The sequence below is a fragment of the Ursus americanus genome, chromosome 13, assembly GCF_024610735.1.
Source record: "Ursus americanus isolate L20-20 chromosome 13, mUrsAme1.1.p, whole genome shotgun sequence".
In the NCBI taxonomy this organism is placed as follows: Eukaryota; Metazoa; Chordata; class Mammalia; order Carnivora; family Ursidae; genus Ursus; species Ursus americanus.
Genome location: NC_142139.1, coordinates 65,181,929 through 65,207,006, shown reverse-complemented (window position 1 = coordinate 65,207,006; position 25,078 = coordinate 65,181,929). Strand labels below are relative to the sequence as shown.

Here is a 25,078-nt window from a genome sequence, read left to right as displayed (position 1 = left end):
AGGAGGACGGGCTGTACCAGGCAGCAGGTCTCTGGGTCCTCCTGGCCTGCTGGCTGGAAGGCTGTGGGCTCCCTCCCTGGGTTCCCAAGGTCTGCGCCTCTCACCTCCGTTCTCAACCAACAGCCTCACCAACCATGTGGAGCCAAATTCCTGTCCACTGAAGCCTTGGGGGCAGCTCTCATGTATTTGTCCTCCAGGCTCAGGGAAAGCTGCCGTGATCTCCTGTAACATCCCAGGGGCGCGGGCTGCAGGGCTGCGGGGGAAGACGAGGGTTGATTTCCAGGACACCTCTGTCCAAGGTCTTCCCTCATCCTTCCCAGGAGCCAGGAAGGGCTGCCACCTCTACCTGAGATGGAAAAAGCAGGGCAGACAGCAAATATTTGGCCTTTGGATCTGTGGAGTATGAAGAATCAGGACTTTTTTTCACCCACATGGAAAAAGTAAAGTGCCCAACGAAGCAGGGCGGCCCTTCCAGACTGGCCCTTCCCCCAAGGGGAACTGGCTTCCAACCCTCCTCCAAAGGCCCCACCAATCTGAGAATTACATCTGTTGGCAAAGATTCACCTCCCCCCCGCAAAGCAAACACGGTGACGTTATGCTTTGTGGGGGAGAGGGGTGTTGGTGGGGACGGTACTTAAACAAGAAAACGCATTTGCTGAGGAGTGCGGCCACCAGTGGCCAGGCGCCAGGGCCTACTCTGCCAGCCACGCTGTTTCCACCCCGGGGCCCCTCCCGCCTGCCTGCCTGCCTCTGGCCAGGCCTCCCAGGCAGCCACATCCTTCAGTGCAGGCCGGTACCTGGCCCCAGGTGTAGCCCTTCTCATACCCGAGGGGCACACAGCTGCCACCAGCCCCTTGGTGACAGGCCCATCTAGGAGCTTCCCACTGGCTTGTCTGAGCCATTAACAGCCACCTGGGGCATAGTTTATGCACCTGTGGAGAGAGGGTCCTGTGGTGGGAGCCCTCCCAGCTCTATGAGCTCCCCCTTACCCCCCTTTAGAAGCAGCCTGGTTCACTGTGATTTGAGAGTCAAAGACATGGGCTGTATTCCTGGCCCCACGTAGGGCTCTGGTCAAAGTGTTTCCCTCTCTGGGCCTCATTCTCCTCCTGGGTGGTCCCTGAGGCCCATCCTGCCCTGACGCAATGTGACTCAGCCCAGGAACTCTGAGCCTGAGTACCACTTGGGGAGGGGAAGTGACTCGGTGGCGAGATGGTTGGAAGCAGGCCCACTGCACGGGTGACTCTGTGCCCTTGGGAGACTTGTCCTCAGCTGCCATATACAGGGCAGAGCCACACCCCACTGCTCCCCAAGCGTGGGAGGCCCAGCCCCTCCCTACAGAATCAGAAACCAGTGCCCACACTTCGTGGACAAAGGGCGGACAGGGAGAGAAAGGGCTGCAGAGCACAGCAACGTGATCCCAGGGAAATCTCCCGCCCCCAGCTTGGCAGAGGACATCATATCCACTCATGAGTGCATAGACTGGGTCCCCTTTGAAAGCTTGACCCCCATTCCCCAGACCGTGGGTGCTGGCAGGAGCCTGAGTCTAGAAGAAAAGGAGCTGATGTGGCAGGGTCTAAAGAGCCACTAAACAGCTCAATTTCGGGAGGACCCAAGGGCTGAAGTGATGGAGATTAGCTTCAAACCCTCAGACACACACACACACACACACACACACACACACACACACTGCTCACCTTGCCATCCAGCTGTGGTAATTTTGATAACTGAAGACTCACATCCCAAAGCTAATTTGAGAGAAAAAGTTCTGCTTCTCAGTAGATGTTTGCTGGAAGAGCTTAGCAGTTTTCATGAAGGACGGGCGGCTGTGCTGGGTGTGAGACCTGCGCGTACGGCAGCAGGACAGACCGTGCCCCTCATCACTCATAGATACGCTGCCCAGGCTTGGTTATGTTTCATTTAGCAGGTGTGTGTGTGTGTGTGTGTGTGTGTGTGTGTGTTGTGAGCACGGAAGCCCAAGGTTCGAGCAAGCCCTCTCACCCACCAGCTCTATAAGCTAGTAGCTATGATGAAGTCATCGATACCCTCTGGCCCTCCTTGTCTGCAGGTAGACTGGATCATCTTCAATGTTCTTTCCAGCTTTAACTTTCCACTCTATTGTTTCTCCTTCTGAGAGGGCGCGTTTATTTATTTATTTTATCTGAGCAGCATTGAGCCGCAATGTTACCTTAGTTTCAGGTGTACAACAGAGCTGGGCTCACAAGGGTAGCTGCCATCTGTCCCCACACAACACTGTTACAGGATCATTGACTCTATTCCTTATGCTGTGCCTTTTATGCTCATGGCTTATTCACTCCATAACTGAAAGCCCGTATCTCCTAGTCCCCTTCGCCCGTTTTGCCCATCCCCCTACCCACCTCCCTTCTGGCAACCATCTGTTTGTTCTCTGTATTTATAGATCTGATTCTGCTCTTTGCTTATTCATTTGTTTTTTTTTTTTCAGATTCCGCATATGAGTGAAATCATATGGTATTTGTCTTTCTCAGTCTGACTTACTTCTCTTAGCATTATACCTTCTAGGTCCATCCATGTCATTGCAAGTGGCGGGATCTCATCCTTTTTCATGGCTGTGTAACATTCCACTCCATACACAGGCTATATATATTTGTCTCTCTCTATCTATCTATTGATCTGTATTTGTTTTTCTCTCAGAATAAGGTGGTGGAGCCCACAGGGTAGTGTTAGCATGTGAGGTGTATGAATACAGTGACCCTGGCTGCCTGTTTCTTGCCTCACTCTTTCCCAATGCCTAGCACTTAGGACCTATCTGCTACATCTGCCAGTGGGCAAATCTGAGTCCCCCACTGGGCTGAAATCCTTAAAGGCAAGAGGAACACCATGGGATCCCCAGAACCCAGTGCAGGTCCCCAATAAAGACTCATGCTTCTATTTCACATGCTTCTATTTCACATCTGCCAAATGTTAGAGCTTGTATGCCTATTTGTGCCTAAAGGCCAAGAAAGATGCAAAGAAGAGCTCAGCATCCTGTCTCTCAAGGAGCTTACCCTTCGCTAGGACCGGTTCTTTCCTGGCTCCCTCCTTTACTGCTCCTCTTCTGGATGAGTCTGGTATCAGCCATGGAACCTCTGGTTCTTAGGCGGTCCCCATTCTTGAACAGTCTAAGCCAGCCATGTGGATTTGACACGTGGGGATAGGCTGATGACAGCGGCTTTACAGCACTGGGCTCCGGACGCCTGTTTCTGAGAGTGTCCTGAACACCTCTCCATAGAGTCCTGCAGACACCTCCTTCAAGGCTCGGATGGACACCTGCACGTCCACCGGAACCTAAGCTGAGCTATTGGTGATTCTGGGATGTTGCCCCGCACTCTGATGGCGTCTGCCCTCAGGCAGACAAGACAGACACACTTAAGAGGAAAACCAGATAACGAAGGGAGAAGGAGTAACAGAACCAATGAATGGTATATACAGGAGATTTGGTAGGAATCCTGGGGAGAAAGAGCATTACAAGTTGGGACAGCTTGGAGAGGCTTTCAGGAGGCGTTGAAGGGTGAGCAAAACTTGGATCAGGTCATTCAGGGATTGTCAGGAGAGGCAGGAAGTAGTGTTGGGGAGAGCTGGGTTTCCTTCATCAGTGACTGCTTAGTGACGGATAGGGAGATTTGCTTGGAGTTGAGAGTCGGTTCAGAGACTCAGGGAGCCACGAGACCAGGAGGCCTCAAGTGCCATGCCAAGGACTTCCCATTGTGTCCTGTTGATTTTGGAGCGGCCCTGGGAGGGTTTGTCAAGAGACGGCCTGTTGCTGCTTCTCCCTGGAGATGTGCTCTAATGACTTTAGCGCACATTGGACAATCTCTACATTCAGAGAATGGGAGGAAGAAAATGAGCTTGTGAAGAAAGGAGCCAGGAATGGTAAGGGACACAGGCAGAGAACTGTGTGGGTCCAGCCACAGAAGCTGAGAGGAGAGAGTTCCAGGAAGGAAGAAATGGCCAACAATGTTGACCGTTCATCAACAGAGTTAATTGGTTCGAGAGAGCCAGGCTGCACAGGCTGAGGGGGATGGGTAGGTCTGAAGCAAAGGTGCAGGGAAGCCCTGAATTAGAGAAGTTTCAGGAAAAGGGAACTGCAAGCAGCAGGGCCCAGGCAAGAAGGGGTGTTCGAGGTGGGGCTGGCCTGTGCTCATTGGAAGCAAGAGGGAGAGAAGGGAGAGGGAAACAGTCACATGGTGAGGAAGGAGGTAGCAGTAGGAAAGCTTTGCCTCGGGAAGAAGAAAGTCTCTCTTCCTGGTGACCTGAGGGAAGAGAGAAACGACAAATACAGACATAGACTTGTGGCATTTAATCTTTTTATAATACATATGCATTATGAACATTTTTGAAAAATTCAGTAAAGGGCAGAAAAGAAAGTACTTATGTGAACTCCTACCCCTGAGAGATAACTGACAGGATTTGGATGAGCATTCTTCCAGAAATCTTTCTGGTATATTTGCACACAGATTTTTTTTTCATATGGATAAGATTATACTTTCCATGTTATTCTGTATATGTACTTTTAAAATTCAACAATAGAGCATAGATATCTTCCCTGGGCAAAAAATAGAGATCTGCATCATTTTTCAAATGGTTGCATAATATTCCACATACGACTTCACAAGCATTTATTTAACCAACCCCTTATTGATGGGCATCTGAGTTATTTACATTCTCCTCGGGCTTATCATAGCATGCAACAATGATTTTTTTTTATAATGATTTTTTATTATATTATGTTAGTCACCATACAGTACATCCCCGGTTTCCGATGTAAGGCTCTATGATTCATTAGTTGTGTATAACACCCAGTGCAACATGCAATATGTGCCCTCCTTACTACCCATCACCGGTCTATCCCATTCCCCCACCCCCCTCCCCTCTGTAGCCCTCAGTTTGTTTCTCATAGTCCATAGTCTCTCATGTTTCATTCCCCCTTCTGATTACCCCCCCTTTCTTTATCCCTTTCTTCCCCTACTGATCATTCTAGTTCTTATGTTCCGTAGATGAGAGAAATCATATGATAGTTGTCTTTCTCTGCTTGACTTATTTCACTTAGCATTATCTCCTCCAGTGCCGTCCATCTTGTAGCAAATGTTGAGAACTCGTTCTTTCTGATAGCTGAGTAATATTCCATTGTATATATGGACCACAACTTCTTAATCCAGTCATCTGTTGAAGGGCATCTCGGCTCCTTCCACGATTTAGCTATTGTGGACATTGCTGCTATGAACATTGGGGTGCATATGGCCCTTCTCTTTACTACGTCTGTATCTTTGGGGTAAACACCCAGTAGTGCAATGGCTGGATCATAGGGTAGCTCAATTTTTAACTTTTTAAGGGACCTCCACACTGTTTTCCAGAGTGGCTGTACCAACTTGTATTCCCACCAACAATGTAGGAGGGATCCCCTTTTTCCACATCCTCTCCAACAATTGTTGTTTCTTGCCTTGTCTATTTTTGCCATTCTAACTGGCATAAGGTGGTATCTCCTTATTTGATTTGAATTTCCTTGATGGCTAATGATTTTGAACATTTTTTTCATGTGTCTGTTAGCCATTTGTATGTCTTCACTGGAAAAGTGTCTGTTCATATCTTCTGCCCATTTTTTGATTTGATTATTTGTTTCTCGTGTATTGAGTTTGAGAAGTTCTTTGTAGATCTTGGATACCAGTCCTTTATCTGTAGTGTCATTTGCAAATATATTCTCCCATTCCGTGGGCTGCCTCTTAGTTTTTCTGACTATTTCCTTGGCTGTGCAGAAACTTTTAATCTTGATGAAGTCCCATAAATTCATTTTATCTTTTGTTTCTCTTGCCTTTGGGGATGTATCATGAAAAAGGTTGCTTTGGCCGATGTCGTAGAGGTTGCTGCCTATGTTCTCCTCTAGAATTTTGATGGATTCCTGTCTCACATCGAGGTCTTTCATCCATTTGGAGTTTATTTTTGTGTATGGTGTGAGATAGTGGTCAAGTTTCATTCTCTTGCATGTAGCTGTCCAATTTTCCCAGCACCATTTATTGAAGAGACTGTCTTTTTCCCACCGGATGTTTTTTCCTGCTTTGTCAAAGATTAGTTGCCCAAAGAGCCGAGGGTCCATTTCTGGGCTCTCTATTCTGTTCCATTGGTCTATGTGTCTGTTTTTGTGCCAGTACCATGCTGTCTTTGTGATCACAGCTTGCAACAATGATTTTTACACATCCATCTTTGCCTCACTGTATAAGTATCCCCTGAGGAAAAAAACTCCTAGAAGGGGGTTTGGGGAGTCAAAAGGCATGCTCATCTGAAGTTTGGAAACAGAATGCCACACTTCTCCAAAGGCACAAGCGGGCCCTTCATTCCCACTGGCTTTGAGGTGTAAAACCTAGAGCGAGTTTGAGGAAGGTGGAGAATGTCCATCTTTTCAGAGAAGGAGGAAGCGAGCATATCTTTGGGGAATAGCGGGCTGAGAAGAGGAGGAGAGAGTGAGGATCCAGGTGGCAGGACTTGACTGGAGACAAATCCACCCTGCCCCCCCCCCCAGGTTCCACCCACCAGCAGTGCAGAGAAAACAGGCTAAGGGGCTGAAGGGCACAAGGGCCAGAGTATAAAGCTAAGGGCTCCAGGGAGCTGAAGCTTGTGCTGGGGGGCTAGACTGATGGCAGGATGGAGTAAGGAGTGAAAAGGCTTAGTGCAGCAGAGAGTGGGAAGCGCAGTGGGAGAGGTCCTTGCAATCCTGCAGATGGAATGGCAGGGAACTTTCTGTTCCAGAGGGCACAGCAGCTGAGCTGTGGCTTAGGCAGAGAAGAGACCCAGGTCTAGGGGCCCTGAGGTCTAGAGAACCAGTGGACTTTCAACAAATGTTGCCTCCATTAAAGTTGGTGGCAGGAGACAGGATAAAAAAATAATCCCGTTCAGGCGATGTAATTATCCAGAACAGTGCTCCCCAAAGGAGGTGTACCTCTAAATACCAGTTCCATGCAACTTAATGCATCCTTCCCCCCCCCCAAGAATAGCAGAAGTTCTATGATCAAATGTTTGAAAAATATAAAACACAGATTGAAGTGGGCTTTTTTTTTTTTGCCGGACTTGTCAAAATCTTCACTGTGTTAATGTCAGTTTCTAAGATGGTAATAGAGTATGCAGCATTTTGTAGACTTCCTTGATCAAAGAACTTTTTTTCACAAAAATAATTTGGAATTCCAAGTGTTTCACAGGACATACTTTGAAAAATGGGTTTCTTTCTTTCTTTCTTTTTTCTTTTTAGAGGGTGGGAGAGGGACAGAGGGAGAGAGAGAGAGAATCCCAAGCAGGCTCCACACCCAGCACAGAGCCCGACAAGGGGCTCAATCTCACGACCCTCAGATCACGACCTAAGCCGAAATCAAGAGTTGGATGCTTAACTGACTGAGCCACCCAGATGCCCTGAAGAATGGATTTCATGAAAGTTGGAAATTGGTCCTGAGCATAAGAGGCACTGAGAAAGGATAATAAATGACAGTAGCAATTCCAGTAGGATCGAAAAAGAGTCCCAATAAAAATGACAGCTACTACCATTTATCAAGTATTTACTGTGTGCCAGGTACTTGTCATGTATCAACTTGCTGGGTTTCCACAGCAGCTCTGTGAGTAGACGGTATGCTCTCTAGTTTGCACATGAAGCTGAGGGTCCTCATGAGAAAGAGAGCAGGGATGTCAAGTGGTGAAACACAGGGAGAGTAGGGGGTTTAAAGGTCCAGAAATGACAACAGAGATCAAGCAGCTGGTGATTCCCACCCCTCTCCCCCATTCCCATGGGATTTTGGGGTTGGGGGGAGCAGAGGAGCTGCTGTCTGCACAGAGGAGGACCCGTGTGTGTCTATGTGATGGGGGAGGGTTGGGTCTGTTGCATGAAGTGAATAACCAGGGTTGTCTTCTCAACTGGAGGTTACAACACCCCTTGAAGAAATGGGGTGCGCATTTGGAGTTATCACAGTGACCAGGGAGCACTGCTGCCATTTGGGGTGCCTAAAGTCTGCACAGCGTGGGTAAATCCTGTCTAAGCAATTGTGCCACCCAGATGCTGAGTGCTCCGCTTGGAAACACAGAGGGCGAGAAAGGGGAGGAAAGTCACTGGGGACAGAAAGGGCTTAGGAGAAAGGCCAATTTTCCCCTCAGCCTGTGTGGTGTCCAGGAGCACAGTGGAAGGCGGGCTTCGGGCTGGCTCACAGGATTCAGACAGAGGTGGCAGCAGGAGAGAGAAAACCTATCCCAGAGCAACGAATGGGATTTCAGGAGCAGAAAGGAGGTGACTGTTACAGGGAAGCAGATCATGACGACTTGACAAGGAGGAGAATTTAAAAGGGAAGGACCAGATTCATTAGTGCAGAGAGGGGCAGACGGATTCCCACCGGACTATAGACGTATCCACACAGGAAGCCTGTGGGGAGGGGGTAATGGCAGGAGGGTTCTAATGAAAACAATTTTGCAACCTTAATTATAGCATTCTCCAACCTTAAACTATAGCTATTTTGCAACTGTAAATATAGCATTGGCTCCTGAGAAGACTCTGAAATCTTTATTTTTACTGACCCAATTGGCTGTTTTGAAAACCCACTCTGTGAACTCCGTAGAAGATAATCATCAAAATATGTTCCTTGAAGTTCCCAAAGAAAGACCTTTTATTCAGTTCCTCGAATCTCTCCCCCTTGCTGACTCTGACGGAAGATTGCAGTCCCAGAAAGGCTGAGGAATGAATTAACTCCATATTTTTGGTCAACCGAAAGAAAGCCGGAGTCGGCAACCACAGACGAGTTAGCAGTTGGTTCACAGGTCCGGGCTGTTTTCCACCCCCCGGGAGAGGGGAACCCAGCTCAACCCCAACAGAGTCAGCAGTCACGCCTAACAATGTGCCAAGACATGCACCTTCAATCACGCTTTCTACGTGGCTCTGTGGGAGCAGAGGCTTAAAAAAAAGTGGTTTCTCTTGTGGCTGTCCTTCTGCTATCTGAGTCAGCTATTATGACCTTAGGGATGAGAGGAACAGAGCCTCTTTCAACTCTTCAGGGGTTGCTGCTCCTTTAGGAGCCTGAACTTGAAGCCCTGGCCTTTGAAGGCTGTTGGATTGTTCGTTTGTTTCAAGCACACTGCCTGCAATCTGTGTATAGAGCACTAGATGAGGAGCAGAGAGCCTGGCTGTGCTTTGGTAGGTCATTCACGGGCCTGGCTTCTTTATCACAGTGACCTGGATATTCCCTCGTGACAGCTAGAATCCCTTGGGGCCTCTGGAACAGGGGAGGCAGAAACCGTCTTAGATGTTTGCTAACTGAAACAGCCTGCTGTCCCAAGTCTGCTGTGAGAGAGGGGACTTCCCAAAGACTTACAGTCCAGACATTATCATCTCTTCTCCAGCGTCCTTTCCCCAGCCCACCCCCTCTTGTCACAATTTATCCTGGAGTCAGCAAAATGGGAAAAGGAAAGAAAAAAAAAAAAAAAAAACAGAAGGCAACGGAGCCCTATTTCGCTTTCTGGAAACGTAGCCTCCCTTCAGGCACCCGTGGCCTGCAACATGGCCTCTCCTTCCGCCATTGCAGACGCCTGGCAGCCCGTGATGTCTGACACGCAGGTCCCCTCAGTTTTCAGCATCGCCAGAAGTCCTCAGTTTCACGGATAACTTATGTATGTCACAGGGAAGAGCCACAGCCTTATTTTAGAGGGCTGTAAAATGCTGCTGGTATTCTAAGGTAATTGGGACACCACCGGAAAAAAATAGCCCCTCCCCCCCCAAAGAGGCCTTTTAGCTTTAGGAGAGGAATACCCTATCCCTTGTTCTAGTTCTGGGAACGGCAGGGGAAGCAGACCCTACATTCTCCTGAGCCCTCCTGCTTCGTTCCTTTTCAATTCAAACACTAGGCCCCAGGTGTTAATGCTAAGCCTTGGTCTGCTGCTTTAAGCCTTTGCGTCCTCAATGCATTAGCACTCCCCAACACCCCCTGGTCATGGAGAACTAAGAATAAACCAAATTTAAACCATATTTGAAGTCATTAATCTTTATTTTTAAAAAAAATGAGCTCTTAATCGGGACGGTGGAAATTAACAATTAACTAGGGGTGCAGGCCTTCTCAAAGGGTCAGCAAACCTGTCTTTTTTTTTTTAATGTTTTTTTATTATATTATGTTAGTCATCATACAGTACATCCCTGGTTTCTGATGTAAAGTTTGATGATTCATCAGTTGTGTATAACACCCAGTGCACCTTGCAATACGTGCCCTCCTTACTACCCATCACCAGCCTATCCCATTCCCCCATCCCCCTCCCCTCTGAAGCCCTCGGGCTGGAGGATGATCTCAGACCTCAAGGAGATGTAAACAGATGTCAGGCCTGGATGGAAAAGGCTTACCACAGCTCTGTGGCCTGTCTGAGCTGGCTGGTGCTGCCCTGCGAGCACTCTGTGCGTGTGTTTGGACCTGCTTTCGGATCCCTGGACATTCAGGAACCACCAACTAGCTGGCAGGTCACTTCACCTCTCCACGCCTTTGTACCATGACAGATGGGCTGTGTGACTTGTCAGCTCCTTCCCACACTCCCTGTCTCTGAAAACCCTTTGGAAAGCTGGTGTACCCAACAGTAAGATTGCAGCAGAAGGCATGGGAGACGGAGAGGGGGAGGAAATTCGTTTCCTGTCTCTATCCACCCCACTCAGCCCAGCTCAAGGAGGGAGTACAGACTCCTGTCTAATCAATCATCTTCTGATCAATCACAGCCTCTGTATCCTCAAGCCAAGCTTGTTTCAGTGCTTTCCATCTGTTTCTTCCACTGTCCCCGACCGGAACAATCTTGGTGTAATGCGACTATAAGGAGCCTGTACTCGCAAAGGGCTTGGCTTATAAAAGCCTCCCAAATGCTTTGAATTATGTTCTCATTAAAATGAACAAGGCTGAAGTGGAGCGTTGCTAGAGCATTCCAGACATAGGTAAATTAGAGGTCCCCAAGGCCTGCGGCTCAGGGCTGGTGAACAGGAAGTCCAAAGGATTAGAAAAAGGAGGAGACCCCTTTGGGGATCAGGGAGGGCGTGAGCTACGGAGCTGAGATGTCAACAGAGGGAACGGTGCCAAACACTTGTGAACCCCTCGTCTACAGACAGCCAAGTTCCGGGCTGGCAGTCATTTCCCTGCCTGTGGGCCACCAAGTACCGGAACAGAGCCTTTCTTAATTCCCACTCGCTAACGATTGCCAATTTTGGGGGCCCTCAGTGGGAGAGCAAAGTGATCGCAAAGCTGTGTGCTTTGTGAGGGGGTGTTTGCTGAAGGTCGGTGTCAGCCTCGCTTGATTTAAGTCCTCCCAGATGCCTTGCAAAGGCTATAAACAGCGAAGTGATGAAATTGGCCCTGGAGCCAGAACAGGGAGGAGGCCAAGTCCCAAGGGAGGGCAGAGAAGCACCATCAAGGGGTGGGGAGAAATGAGAAACAGGGGCAGGAAGGCCTAGAAGGCACTTCTGCTCCAACGGATGGAAGGAATACCTCCCCTGGGGACCAAGGCGGCGGTCAATCCGACAGCGCGCAGCATGGTTCTGGCTGAGATCATCTGGGGCTGAGAGGGCATGGCTGGTTAGGGTGAGGGTTTGGTCAGACGGAGCGCAGAAGGCACCAAGGGACCTGAGCCTGCCTCATCCGAGCATCCATGTATGAGAAAGGGATGGTAATCCTGGTAACCCCCCAGGCACAGTTACCCTCGTAAACTGTTGGCAGATTGATGACAGGACGGCAGCCTGAGACACAACGCAGGGCTGGAAAGATTGATTTCTTAGCTTATTGATGAGGGGATCAGTGTACCTGCCATACAGCCCTGCTTTTGCCACCATACCCACCCCCAAGACCCCCAGATGTGCACACACAACACACACACTGATGAGAACACACTAACTCTATCAGAGGGAAGCTACCTGGAGTCCATTATTGTGGAGAGAAAACAGCCAGGATTCAGGAGGTTTTGCCAGCGGCTGGCTCTGTGACTGCAGGAAACTCAGTTTCCCCACCTGTAAAATGGGGAGAATGACTCCCCAGCCTGTTTATCTCTCAGGCTAGTCATAAGGACCAAATGAAATAATGGATATGAGCCCAGCTCTCCACCCTCCCCCGAAATTAACTCAGTCTTTGAGAGTGGGACACTAACCTTGGTCTCTTGACCAAGCTCCCCACTGATACCACATGCAAGCATAGACCCTCTTATGACTGGAAATGTAATTTGAAATTATTCATAGATTCATTTAGAATTGTGTTTGTTGAGCGTTTCTCAGTGCCATCCACTTTGGATAAAGCAGAGAACAAGGCAGACACATTCCCTGCCCTCAGATCGTAACACCGGGGAGAGAGCTGCTGAATAAAGAATAAAAGGTATATAGCCTTCTACGGCGGGAGGACACAGAACATGCCCGAGCATCCGTAACAAGGGACGGGTCCAGTTTGGGAGCTCAAGGAAGGCCACTGAGGAAGTGACGCATAAGCCGTGAGCTGGAGGACGGCGGAAGGCATTCGGGGCAACGATGGCGGCATCTTTAACTTGGGGTCACCCTCCGTCCCTCCCCTTCTGAGCCCATTTAGGGCTGCCTTCACTCACCTAGTGTCCTTGCCCACTCTGCCTCTTGGCTCCTGTCTTGAGCAGGGTCAAAACTGCACAGCGTTTGGGGAATGAGGTCTCGGTGCCGCTCAGACTGCTTCCAGGTCGTTGCCAGAGCCCCTGAGCCCCCCTGCTCAGTCGGCACAAGCCCACTTCACTTCTACCAGCTCACCTTGTTGCCGAAGCGAGGTTTCTTGGCACCTGTGGGACCTGTGCTCGTTTCTCCAAGGAGGCAGTAGATATGGCAGGAAAGATTTCCGAGTTCAGATCTCAGCCTCACCACATGTTCTGTGTGCTGTTAATTAACTTTTCTGAACCTCAGTCTTTTTGTCCATAGAAGTGATACTTTAGACTGTAAAGTTTATAGGTTTGTTGTGAAAGTTGCCACAAGGCAGGACCCAAATTTTTATCACATTAAAAAAGGGAAAAAAGAAAAACAAAACTTCATGTTTCTACTTCTAGTGTTCCCAGCTTAAAATCTTCTTCGATTATGAAGTTTACTGCTAAATGCATAGCTGAAGTTGAAAGAAAATGGAGGAAGTTTCTGAAGACCAAGAAAATTCCAATTAGGAGCTAAAACCCGCGGGAGTCTTGGGTGCAGGAGGAACAAGGCTGCGAATGGCACAAGGAGGGGGACGGCCGACCTGAAGACCCCCAACGGAAAGCCTGTCACACTGTGTCACCCTGTGAAACCCTGGGATAGCCGTTCTACCTGTTTTATTTTGTTTTTCGTCTCAGTCTTTTCTGATTGGTCAATGCTGGTTCCTCTGGTTAAAGATTTTGAAGCTCCCCCCTTCCCCTAGTCTGCTCCTTGGATAGAAGGGGAAAGGAGCAAGAGGCTAGAGGAGGGGAGATGCACCTGCCAGAGAGCTGACCAGGAAACCAGATGTCTCCAGAGAGTCCAGAGAGAGGAAAGGGCTGTGCCAGATAAGGCTTGCCCTCACATGGGCTGGGGGTCCAGTCTATATTCAATGTGCATACTTGGGTAACCCAATTTAATCACTCAAACTGCAGTGGTCCCAGACTGGTAGTTCCCCTGGCACCTGGCAAAAGTCAAAGAAATCCCCTCTGGAAGAAAGAGTCCTGAATATAGACAGATTCCTCAGGATTCTGCCATTTAATCAGGGGTTACCGTGTGAATGCCCTTCCACTCCTCCCTGCCCCTTGCCCTTCTCCTCCTACCCCGGAAAGGCACTGTGGCCCGAGAGCTGTGCACACACAAGCTTAAACAATTTTAGAAATAAGTATATTGAAACAGCTGCAAGACACGTGATGAAAAGTTATGTTCCTATGAAAGTCCCCCCCCCCCCACCAAATCCACAGCTTGACAGAAAAATGGGCAAAGGCTACCTATAGACAATGCATGGAAAAGAACGGCTCGTAAGCACTTGATAATGGTCAGCCTCTTAATCGCTTTTAAATGTGGAAAATAAAATATGGAGAGGCTTTGAGTTAAACTCATAAAAACATTTATTTTTATGACAAGAACCACTGCGGAGGGACCAGGACGTCAGTGTCTATCATACGCTCTGTGGGTAGGAGTGTAATTTGTTTGTTTTCCAGAACATTAAAATGTCCTTACAGTCTGATCCAGTCAATTCACTTTTAGGAAATTATCTTGCGTAAAAATTTAGGCACAAGGATTTTCAATGAAGTGTCCATACACACACGTATACGCATATGCACAGACGCATACACACACCTAATTTTTTCTGGAGCACATACCTCATGGCACTTCTAAACATTCAGTGTGGATTTCCTAAGAATAGGAATATGTCGGAGTACAGTCGTAAACTCCATGAATTTGCTTTAATACTTCATCTAACCGACAGTGTGCATGCCAGTGTTACCGTTGGCCAATACTTTCCCCTGCACTTGTCCTTTTCTCTCCTGCACAGAATGCAGTCTAATGTTAAGGATTGCATTTTGTCGTCCTGTCTCTTTCACCTTTATTGTCTCTGATGACTGATAATTTTGCAAGAGACAGCCCTGTCCCACATCCTTTTTTTTAATGTGACGATCCTCACTTTGTGCTTTTCTCATGTTTGCTCGTGATTGGATGGGGGTTATGCGTTCTTGGCCAACAAACTGCATACATGTGGTGCTGCTTCCGCTGTCACATCTGGAGGCACCCAGTGTCCACCTGTCCCTCATAGGTGATGTCCATTTTGATCACCTGACTGAAGTGTTGCCTGATTTCCCCCACAAAATCATTACTGGGGTTTTCTCCCTCCCTCATAACTAATAAGACATCTGTAAGAAGACACTTTAAGACCATGCGTATATACTGCTTTTCATCAAGATTCTCCCTAAAGGTAGCATCCGTTGATGGTTCTTGCCTGATTCGGTCTTTACTGTAAAGACTGCAAAGTGCTGATTTCCCAGCTCCAGCTCTGCTGTGAGAAAGAGCCCTTCCCTTTTCCTCCCTGGCTGCTTAAAACTCGGCCACCACCATGAACGACACAGTTAACTATCCAGACTAGGAAGTTCATGACCAACTGACGACTTCAGCAGAAACAAATGGCCATTGATGTTCTTCACCCAGGAAAGGCAACAGTACTAAGACAGAAATTTGGAGAAAATCTAGCCAAAATGTACAAGACCACACCAGATGGCCTCTTTGTACTTGGATTCGGAACCCATTTTGGTGGTGGTGAGACAACTGGTTTTGGCATGACTTATGATTCTTTGGATTATGCAAAGAAAAATGAACCCAAACAGACTTGCAAGACATGGCCTGTATGAGAAGAAAGAGATCACAAGAAAATGGGAAAAAGCGCAAGGACGGAGAAAGTCAAAGGGACTACAAAAGCCAGTGTTGGTGCTGCAAAAAGCAAGCTGGGAATTGGACAACAGAAGGAGTAAAAATTCTGCAGTGACTTTATCTGTGGTGATTGTGCAGATTTTTCAAGAGAGGATTAGTAAAGTAAGAACTTAAAAAGAAAATAAAAAGGAAGAGCCCTTCCTTCTATCTATCTGTCTTCGGTGGTATGGATTCACGAAATCCTATTTTTTCAATGACTTGTAATAGCATTATTATACTTAATTATTTGAGGGCTCAGATTGTTCCAGATTTGGCCCATGAGGACATCTTCAGAATGGTTTCTGTTTCCTTATGACATGCCCCTGTCATTTTTTTTTTAGCGTTCCTTTAATTTCTGAAACAACGAGATGTCCCAGATTCATCTTTTACCTGCCTTCTATCCCAACCCTGAAATCAGCCATTTCTCCTAGGATCCCTGGTTTTTTCAAGTGGGAAATGGTTTTAGCCACCAAGATCTGGGCTGCTCAGAGAGTTCATTGCTATTTCAGTGTCTTTGCTTCCTGAACCTTTCAGCAAAGTTACATGTATACACGTACCTATGCATACAGATACACATACATGTTATTTATGCACATAAGCATGAATAAGTAAATACCTATACATATTAGAAATTATGAATTTATGTGGATATCTTCAATTCCAATCCATCCCTAAGCATTCTTTCTTGTCTCCCCCATTCCATATTTTTGGAAGTGTAATTCTGGATCCCCTTTTCTGTAATGAAAAACCCTGGGTCCAAACCATATCAACACATTTACTCATTTGCTCAGTCTTGGATTAATTTAAGATAATTTCAGAATTGCTTTACCCATGCTACAATAATAAATAAAATTACTTTAGAAGTTTAAGATTTGTTTGCACTTCCTCCCCAATTATACCCTACCATATCCCAGACAGAGATTATACGGTCAAAACTAATTTAGTTTACTTAGATTAAATAGTTTTAGCCAATTTATTAGATTAGTTCTTCTTTCTTTCTCATTCCTCCCCCCCCCCATATGTTTATTATATTCCTTCAGAATGTAAGTAAGTTATGTTTGGTTCCAGGTGTGGTATTTTTTTTTAATCAATAAAATTTAATTTTTTTGAATATGTAAAATATTAGCATGTTTTCAAAAGCCAAAACTATACAGAAAATTTCACTCAGAGAAATGCCACTCCTTCTGTGTTTCTTCCACCCCATTTCCCCCACCCCATCCTTTGTAGGAAACAACTTTTTGTTTTTTGTTTTTTCCTTCCTGTGTTTCTTCTTTTACTGATAAGCAAATATATGTATGTTTTCTTACTTTCCCTTCTTTCTTACAAAAAAGGTAGCATACTATATATGTTCCTTTGCACTATACTGTTTTTATTTAATATCCCCTCGAAATGACTCCATCTCATGCATAGAGATCTCCTTATTCTTTTGTATAGCTGCATGGAGTCCCATTGTGTGTATAACCATTGTATATCAACCTGTCTACCCTAGTTGAACATTTAGATAGTTCTCAGTTTTTGCAATTACAAATGATCTTGCAGTGAATGGGCTTGTCATATATGTTTTCAGATTGTTGGAGGGGTTTATTGTGGATAAATTCATGCAAGTGTGATTGTGGGGTCAAAGGGCAACTGTATATGTTAAATTCTCCTCCACCAGGTCTGGACCATTTACATTCCCATCCCAACTCCCCATAGCCTGGCCAGTGGAGTATATTGTCAGCCTCTGCATTTTTGCCAGTCTGATGGGTGACAAATGTTTTCACACTGTAGTTTTAAATTGCATTTACCTTGGAGCACCTGGAATGCTCAGTCCCTTAAGTGTCTGACTCTTGATTTCGGCTCAGGTCATGATCTCAGAGTTGTGACTTTGAGCCCCATGTCAGGCTCCGTGCTCAGTGTGGAGCCTGCTTAAGATTCTCTCTCTCCCTCTCCTATGTCCCTCTCCCACCACTAAAAAAATAAATCGGTAACAATTTTTTAAAAATTAAAAATTGCATTTACCTTATGAGTAAAGTTGAACATCTTTTCATTTGTTTAGGGGACTTCTTTTTTTAAGATTTTATTTATTTGAGAGAGAGAGAGCAAGAGAGAGCATGAGTGGGGGGAGGGGCAGAGGGAGAAGGAGAGGGAGAAGCAGGCTCCCCTCTGACTGGGGAGCCCAACGCGGGGCTCATTCCCAGGACCCTGAGATGATTACCTGAGCCGAAGACAGACACTTACTGAACCACCCAGGCTCCCTTCATTTGTTTTGTTTCTTAAGTTCCACATACAAGTGAAATCATTTGTCTTTCTCTAACTTATTTCTCTTAGCATTGTACTCTCTAGCTCCATCCATGTTGTTGCAAATGGCAAATATTTCATTCTTTTTATGGCTGAATAATATCCCATTCCATGTTATACATATATCACATCTTCATTATCCTTTCATCTATCAATGGACGCTTGGGCTGCTTCCATAATTTGGCTATTGTAAATAATGCTGTAATAAACATCAGGGTGCATGTATCCCTTTGAGTTCATGTTTTTGTATTTTGGGGGTAAATACCCAGTAATGTGATTACTGGATCATAGGGTCATAGGGTAGTTCTATTTTTAACTTTTTGAGGAACCTCAATACTGTCTTCCACAGCGGCTGCACCAGTGTGCATTCCCACCAACAGTACACAAGGGTTCCCTTTTCTCCACATCCTCCCCAACACTTGTTACCTCTTGTCTTCCTGATAATAGCCATTCTAACAGGTGTGAGGTGATATATCATTGTGGTTTTGATTTCCATTTCCCTGAAGATGAGTGATGTTGAGCATCTTTTCATGTGTCTGTTGGCCATCTGGATGTCTCCTTTGGAGAAATGTCTGTTCATGTCTTGTGCCCATTTTTAATTGGATTTTTCATATTTTGGGTGTTGAGTTTTATATATTCTTTATACATTTTGGATACTAACCCTTTATCTGATATGTCATTTGCAAATATCTTCTCCCATTCTGTAAGTTGTTTTTTAGTTTTGTTGATTGTTTCCTTCGCCATACAGAAGCTTTTTACTCCTGATAGTTTATATTTGCTTTTGTTTCTCTTGCCTCAGGAGACAAATCTAGAAAGATGTCGTTATGGCTGATGTCAGAGAAATTATTGCCTGTGCTCACTTCTACGATTTTTGTGGTTTCAGATCTCACAGTTAGGTCTTTAATCCATTTTGAATTTATTTTGTGTATGATGTAAGAAAGTGATCCAGTTTCATTCTCCAGTTTTCCAGCCGTCCAGTTTTCCCAACACCGTTTGTTGAAGAGACTCTCTTTTTCCCATTGCATATTCTTTCCTCCTTTGTCAAAAATTAATTGACCATATAATTGTGGGTTTATTTCTGGGTTTTCTGTTCTGTTCCATTGATCTATGTGTCTATTCTTGTGCCAGTGCCATACTATTTTGATTACTATAGCTTTGTGATACTCCTAGTTTTTGTTTTTCTTTTCAAGATTGCTTTGACTATTCGGGGTCTTTCATAGTTCCATACAAATTTTAGGATTGTTAATTCCAGTTCTGTGAAAAATGCTGTTGGTATTTTGATAGGGATTGCATTAAATGTGTAGATTGCTTTGAGTGGTATAGATGTTTTAACAATATTTGTTCTTCTGATCCATGAACATGGAAGTTCTTTCCATTTCTTTGTGTTATCTTCAATTTCTTTCACCAGTGTTTTATGGTTTTCAGAGTACAGGTCTTTTATCTCTTTGGTTAGGTTCATTCCTAGGTATCTTATTGGTTTTGGCACAATTGTAAGTGAGGTTGATTCCTTAATTTCTTTTGCAGCTGCTTCATTATTAGTGCATAGAAATGCAACAGGGGTTCCTGGGTGGCTCTTAATCTCAGCTCAGGTCTCAATCTCAGGGTCATGATTTCAAGCTCTGCATGGGGCTCCACACCAGTGTGGAGCCGATAGAAAAAAAAATGCAATAGATTTCTATACATTGATTTTGTATCCTGTGGCTACTGAATTCATTCCATTGCCTGATTTTTTTAAAGCTCTTTATAAACTTGGTATATTAGCTCTTTATCTATAATATATACTGTCAATATTTTCTCCCAGTTTGTCATTGACTTTTTTTGGTCATGCAAAAGCATTTTCATTTTATTATCATGTAGTCAAATACATCAGTTTTTTTCTTTTATTGCCTCTGGATTTTGAGGTATTGGTTTTTTTGGTTTTTTAAGATTTTATTTATTTATTTGAGAGAGAGAGAGCACAAGCGGGGGAAGGGGCAGAGGGAGAGGGAGAAGCAGACTCCCCACTGATTAGGGACCCCAATGTGGGACTCAATCCCAGGACCCCAAGATCATGACCTGAGCGAAAGGAAGATGTTTAACTGACTGAGCCACCCAGGTGCTCTGAGGCAAAGTTGTAAAAAAATCCCCTCAACAGACATCTCCCAGGAGTTCAGTTGTCAAGATCAGCTTGCACATCCCCCCGCCCCACACACTTCACAGGACAAAAGTACTATTTGCTCAATTCTTAAACACCCACTTGGAAATTTGGCTCACCTCCTCCTATTTTGGGCATCTTTCTCATCATTTACAAAGGACCAGGTCTTGTAAGCAGGAGGAGGTATGAGGTGCCTGGGGAAGCAAGGGCACTCTCCTGAATGAGGGAATCCATCGCCTAGTTCTTATTTAGGGAACACATGATCCCAGGGACTAAGTATCAGATCACCCTTCCCACATGAGACCTGCTTTCCCCATGGTCCCTATCACACCCTGTCAGGTCCTGGTGAGGCAGTGTGTGAAGCAGAGGTCTGTGATTATCTCATATCCTCTTCACTCCTACTTCCTCTTCTCTGCAGCCCCCCAATTGGGCTGGATGCAGCATCTTGCAGATTCACCCTTGACCTTGGAGCAAAGGAATTCTGCTTGTGTTACCATGTGCCGGAGAATGGAAGGTTGCTGGGCTGGATCAAACAACCAGCTCTAATTCCTTCGTATTCCACCCCAAGGGTTTGAGCAATGTGCAGAGAGAATAGGCAGTTGAGCTGGCCTGTGTATCTTTACTGGCTTGTGTGAGATCATAAAATCTCCTTACCCAGAGGTGTTGGGACATCTCAGTTCCTCAGTCGCTTGATTCTTATCTCCTTTCCCCTTTCCTCTGCTCACTGCCAGATCACCTGGACTTGGATTCAAGGGCAGGAGTGGGTGTGGGGTGTGGGGATTGTGGTAGCTGGAGAGGGTGGGTGTGGCTCCAGGTTCCAACTCCGGGTCTGACAGCACTGGGTCCATCACAGTGAGGTCAGCCACTGGCGACGGAGATGCGTTATGTGTTACAGAAGAGGAGCTGGCTGGTGACGACGAGGACATGCCGACCTTCTCATGCACACAAGAGGGTAAGGGCCCCGGAGGCTGCCCTCTGATCTCCTTGCGCCTACCCCAGGCTGGTGACTTATCTCTCTACATGGCTTCAAAATCCTGGCTGTACTTTCTCCACTGCTCCCTGGAGGGTGGAAGGGCAGAGTTGCATGGGCCTGGGTTAAGCAGTATGGATGATGTCAAAGTTTGACACAAGAGACATCCGTCTCCAGGACTCCTCCTGAGACCAGTCAGGGACCTCTGCCATCTCTCCCAGGGCCTGCCCTCTAATTGGCCCAGAACTGTCCCCTTCACCATATTCCATGCCTCCCAAGTGGCTCATCCCTTTGGCCTTCAGGACCCAGCTTGGCACACAGATAATCTCAGAAACCAATGCCACCGGAACTGTTACTTAGAGGAGGGTTTCTCGGTGGGTTTTGGTACAGATTCGCACAGCTATTCTCAACCATGCTCTATATTGTAATCACCCCAGGAAGTACATGACCAGTCCTCAGAAATTCTGATGCTTTGTTCTGGAGTGTGAAAGGGGCATCAGGGTTTTAAACGTTCCCAGTATTCATAATGTGCAGCCGAGGTCGAATCTGCCTTAGAAATGTCACAGCAATTTCACAGTTGCATTCCCACTGAACATTGGCCTCGTGTGAGAGTAGCCAGGAATACCTGGCTCCCTTTTCCTTCCAAACCAGGGACCCAGCTGGTGGACTGGAATTTTTTTCTGTTTCCAGGAGAACTGCTTGTCACCCAAGAAGTTTGGGGACTGAGGGGTTTCCCTGGGTGTATGACTGGTTAGCCCCATACCGAGGAATTCCCACAACAGGAGACTTTTTGATGCTAAAGCCCAGAAAATCCTAGGCACACTGGGACACGTTGGTCACCCAATGATGACACAAGGCTTGCTGCCCCATGTTGTGGACCATCATAAGGCCAATGTATCAGGAAGAGGTGTTTCCCTACACCCTGGGCTCATTGATGTTGCCCTAAGAGAGAATGATGGCAGTGATGGGGGTGTTCTTTGAAGACCCCGACTCTGGTCTCTTCTATCACTAAAAGCTTGAGGACCTAGAGAGAGCACAGTGAGATGGGCAGACATGAGATGAGGATGGAGAACAGCTCCCCTTCTGAGGCTGGATTGGGATGTGATGAGACAGGTCAGAGCGGGGACATGAACCTGACCCTTCACCTGCAGCCTCAGCCACTGGTCTCCGTTGCCCCCCAACAGGCCGGCCGGGGCCCCGCTGCAGCCGCTGCCAGAAGAACCTGTCTTTGCACACATCGGTGCGGATTCTTTACCTCTTCCTGGCCCTGCTCCTGGTGGCCGTGGCCGTGCTGGCCTCTCTGGGTGAGTGCAGGTGCCCAGCAGCCTCGGATAGTCCAGCATCTTTCTGCCTAGGGAACTGTCATACTTGATTCAGACTTCAGCAACCGGCCGCCGATTTCCGGTCAGTAAGTAGCTGTGTGGCTTTAAGCAAAGCGCTTCCCTTCGCAGGACCTCTGTTTTCCTACTGGTAAGATGAGAGGACAGGACCAGCCCAGCCATTCCCAGTTTCAGCTCCATGTTAGAATCAGCTGGGAGCTTTGAAAAAATATTGGTGCGTGGGCCCCACCCCAGATAATGTACATCCAGGGCTGAGATCCCTGGATCAGGCAATTTTGAAGTCTCTTCCATGGTCTTTGTGAGTGTTTCTCAAAGTGAGGTTGGATGCCTGCTTGCATCAAGATCACCCCGAGTATTTGTTAAATGCGAATTCCTGCGTCTCACTTGGACCTTGCTTGTTAGAGCAGAGTCCCGCAGGTGAAGGCCGGGGACCTGGAGTGTGGTGGGGGTCATACACACCACAGCTTGTGTGACTATGGTAGCCAACCAGATGATGGCTCCCAGCCAGGTTCGGGCAACCTCTGCCTTTCGGACGCTAAGAGATTGTGCTAAACTGAAGGAAACAAATTTGATGGCTTCTTGCTGCAATCCCATGCCGCTCAGGTTCAAATTTTAAAAATCCAGATGTCTTTACTGAGGGAAGCCAGTAGTTTGTTTGTTCCAGTGGACTCGATATTGGGGACAAGGCCAGAACTCGGGTGAGACAAGTGAGGAACGAGAGGGGCGTGGGTGCCTCAGGCCAGGTGAGCGCCTCCCTAAAAGGAGGCACCTGGTCCCGGGCCTGGCTAGAGATGTTCAGCAACTGGCTTTCTTGGGTAGAGGGTGAGAGGCCAGCATGCTAATGACTAGAATAGACACTCTAGTCACATCCCAGGAGTCCTGAAGGTGTTAACTAATTCAAGAGAAGCCAAGCACCTACTTTTGCCAGGTGAAGGGAACATCACGATGAGTCCCTCACATTTCACCATCAGAGAGAGCGGGTCTCCTAGAAAACCTCGGAAAGACGCCAGAGCTCCTTGTTCCAGATGAGCGAGATCATAATCTCTGGGTAGGACCCCAGCTTTACTAATCTGTAGAAGTTTCTTAGGGGATTACAATGTGCAGCCAGGTTTGAGGACCATTGATTTCAAGAACTTTCCAAGCACTTCACCCTGTTCAGCCCCAGTTCTTTCTACTCAATCACTTCATGGGGCTTGGCTTCTCAGAAAGTGGGTCAAATCCTGCCAGAGGAGGGGGGAAGCTGCTGTCCACCATTCTGAGGTAGCAAACTCGACATCAGGGAACTTTCAGAGTCTGTTCCTGGTCAGGCCTTCCAGGGCCCCACCTCCCCGCACCCGCAGGACCATGAATAAAGCTCCAGCAGCCATAGGCTTGAGCCCAGAGAGGAACACAGGCACCAACCCGCTCAGAGGGTGTGGACAGTGATGGGTGCTCACCAGGTGCCAGGCGCTGTCAAGCACATGACATCCAAGAATCATCTCAACAAGCCCCAAAATGGGCGGCTGACCTCATTCCACATATCTGGGAAGGTGAAATATTTGCCCTAAGATCCAGAGTGAGTGACCAGAAGAGCATAATAATTGGGGGGGAGGAGTGCATTCAGGGAATCCAGGGAGAACTTTAGGCTTCCTTTCTATTTTTGCCTCCAGCCTGGGTATCCCAAGTCCCTAGAGCAGAGCGGGCACCATCCTGACCTGGTTAGTAGGCGTTCGATAATATTCGTCAGATGAATGACTAGAGATTTGTGAATATATATGTGGACAGTCCTAGTCAAGGTATTATGGTCAAGACTGTGGATAAAGTCCGGAGGGTTGAGCAAAATCAGTCTTCCTTATAGGGACTTGGAAAATCCACTTATTCATTTAATCAGGTATCTGTTGCATGCATACTACAAGCCAAGAACTGTATTAGGCACTGGGCATATGCTGCTTAATAAAACATAGGTCTTGTCTTTATGAAGCTTATAATCTAGAGCAAGGTTTGGCAAACTTTCTGTAAAGGGCTAGGTAATAAATATTTTAGGATTTACAGGCCACATATGGTTTCTATCAAAACCACTCTGCCATTGTAGAGCAAAAGCAGCCAGGGGACAATAGGTAAATGAATGGAGTTGGCTTTGTTCCAGCAAAGCGACATTGGGTTACATTCAGTGTGCAGATCCTGCTTTGCCAACCCTAGGTCTAGAACAATAATCTATGAACTTTTTTGACCGTGCACCCCATCAGTAAAAGGTTTGATTTAAAATGCATCAAAAAATTAGATGGGTTGATGAATAGATAAAAAGATAAAATGGAGATGTATAATAAAGTAAATACAGTAAAATGTTAATTATGGAATATAGACAGTAGATACACAACTGCCTACTGTACAAGTAGGATAGTCACTGTCCAAGCCTTGATTACTCTGTTTAAAAATTTTTATACTTAAATATTAGGAAAGAAAAAAAATGATAATCTCACACCTGTAAAATATACCTATTTATTTATAAATTATATATGTGTACTTTTTTAGTATACATTACAAGACATAATTTTGAAAAGATGAGAAAAAATAAGATCTAAAAAGTAAGGAAAACAGTAAACAAATTCATATGTAATTACAAATCATGAAATGTACAGTAAAGAAATGAACAGGGTGAATTACATGAATGAGCCCTTGGGTATTGGCTTGGAGGTAGACTTTATAAAGCATTAGGATAGGAATCAAAGTCATTCATTATTTCTACACCTCTGTTTCCCCCATTTATATAAGCAATTATAATTTGGGGGAGGCTCAAATGGAATAATAAATACTATAAACTGTAGTGTAATATAATGGCATAGAGCTCTTCCTAGGATCTCTCAACATGTCACTGCTACTATTAAGTTTCAACAGCTCTGAGATGTACAATGTTAGTTAAAGCCCAGAGATTCAAAAAAAAAAATGGAATCATGGAATTTTGGAGCTGAAAAGAATATTAGAAGTCATCTAGC

General features: G+C 46.3%; 1 protein-coding gene and 1 pseudogene across 1 annotated transcript in view; both read left to right on the top strand.

Moving 5' to 3' along the window:
* SCARA3 (scavenger receptor class A member 3) overlaps positions 1-25,078 on the top strand; it is a 47,293-nt gene that overhangs the window by 3,430 nt on the left and 18,785 nt on the right. The window contains exons 3-4 of the mRNA XM_087866417.1: positions 20,692-20,748; positions 21,951-22,070. Coding sequence (XP_087722543.1) covers positions 20,692-20,748; positions 21,951-22,070 — 177 coding nt within the window. The remainder of the gene's footprint in view (positions 1-20,691; positions 20,749-21,950; positions 22,071-25,078) is intronic.
* LOC123777432 (small ribosomal subunit protein eS24 pseudogene) lies at positions 15,064-15,444 on the top strand (annotated as a pseudogene).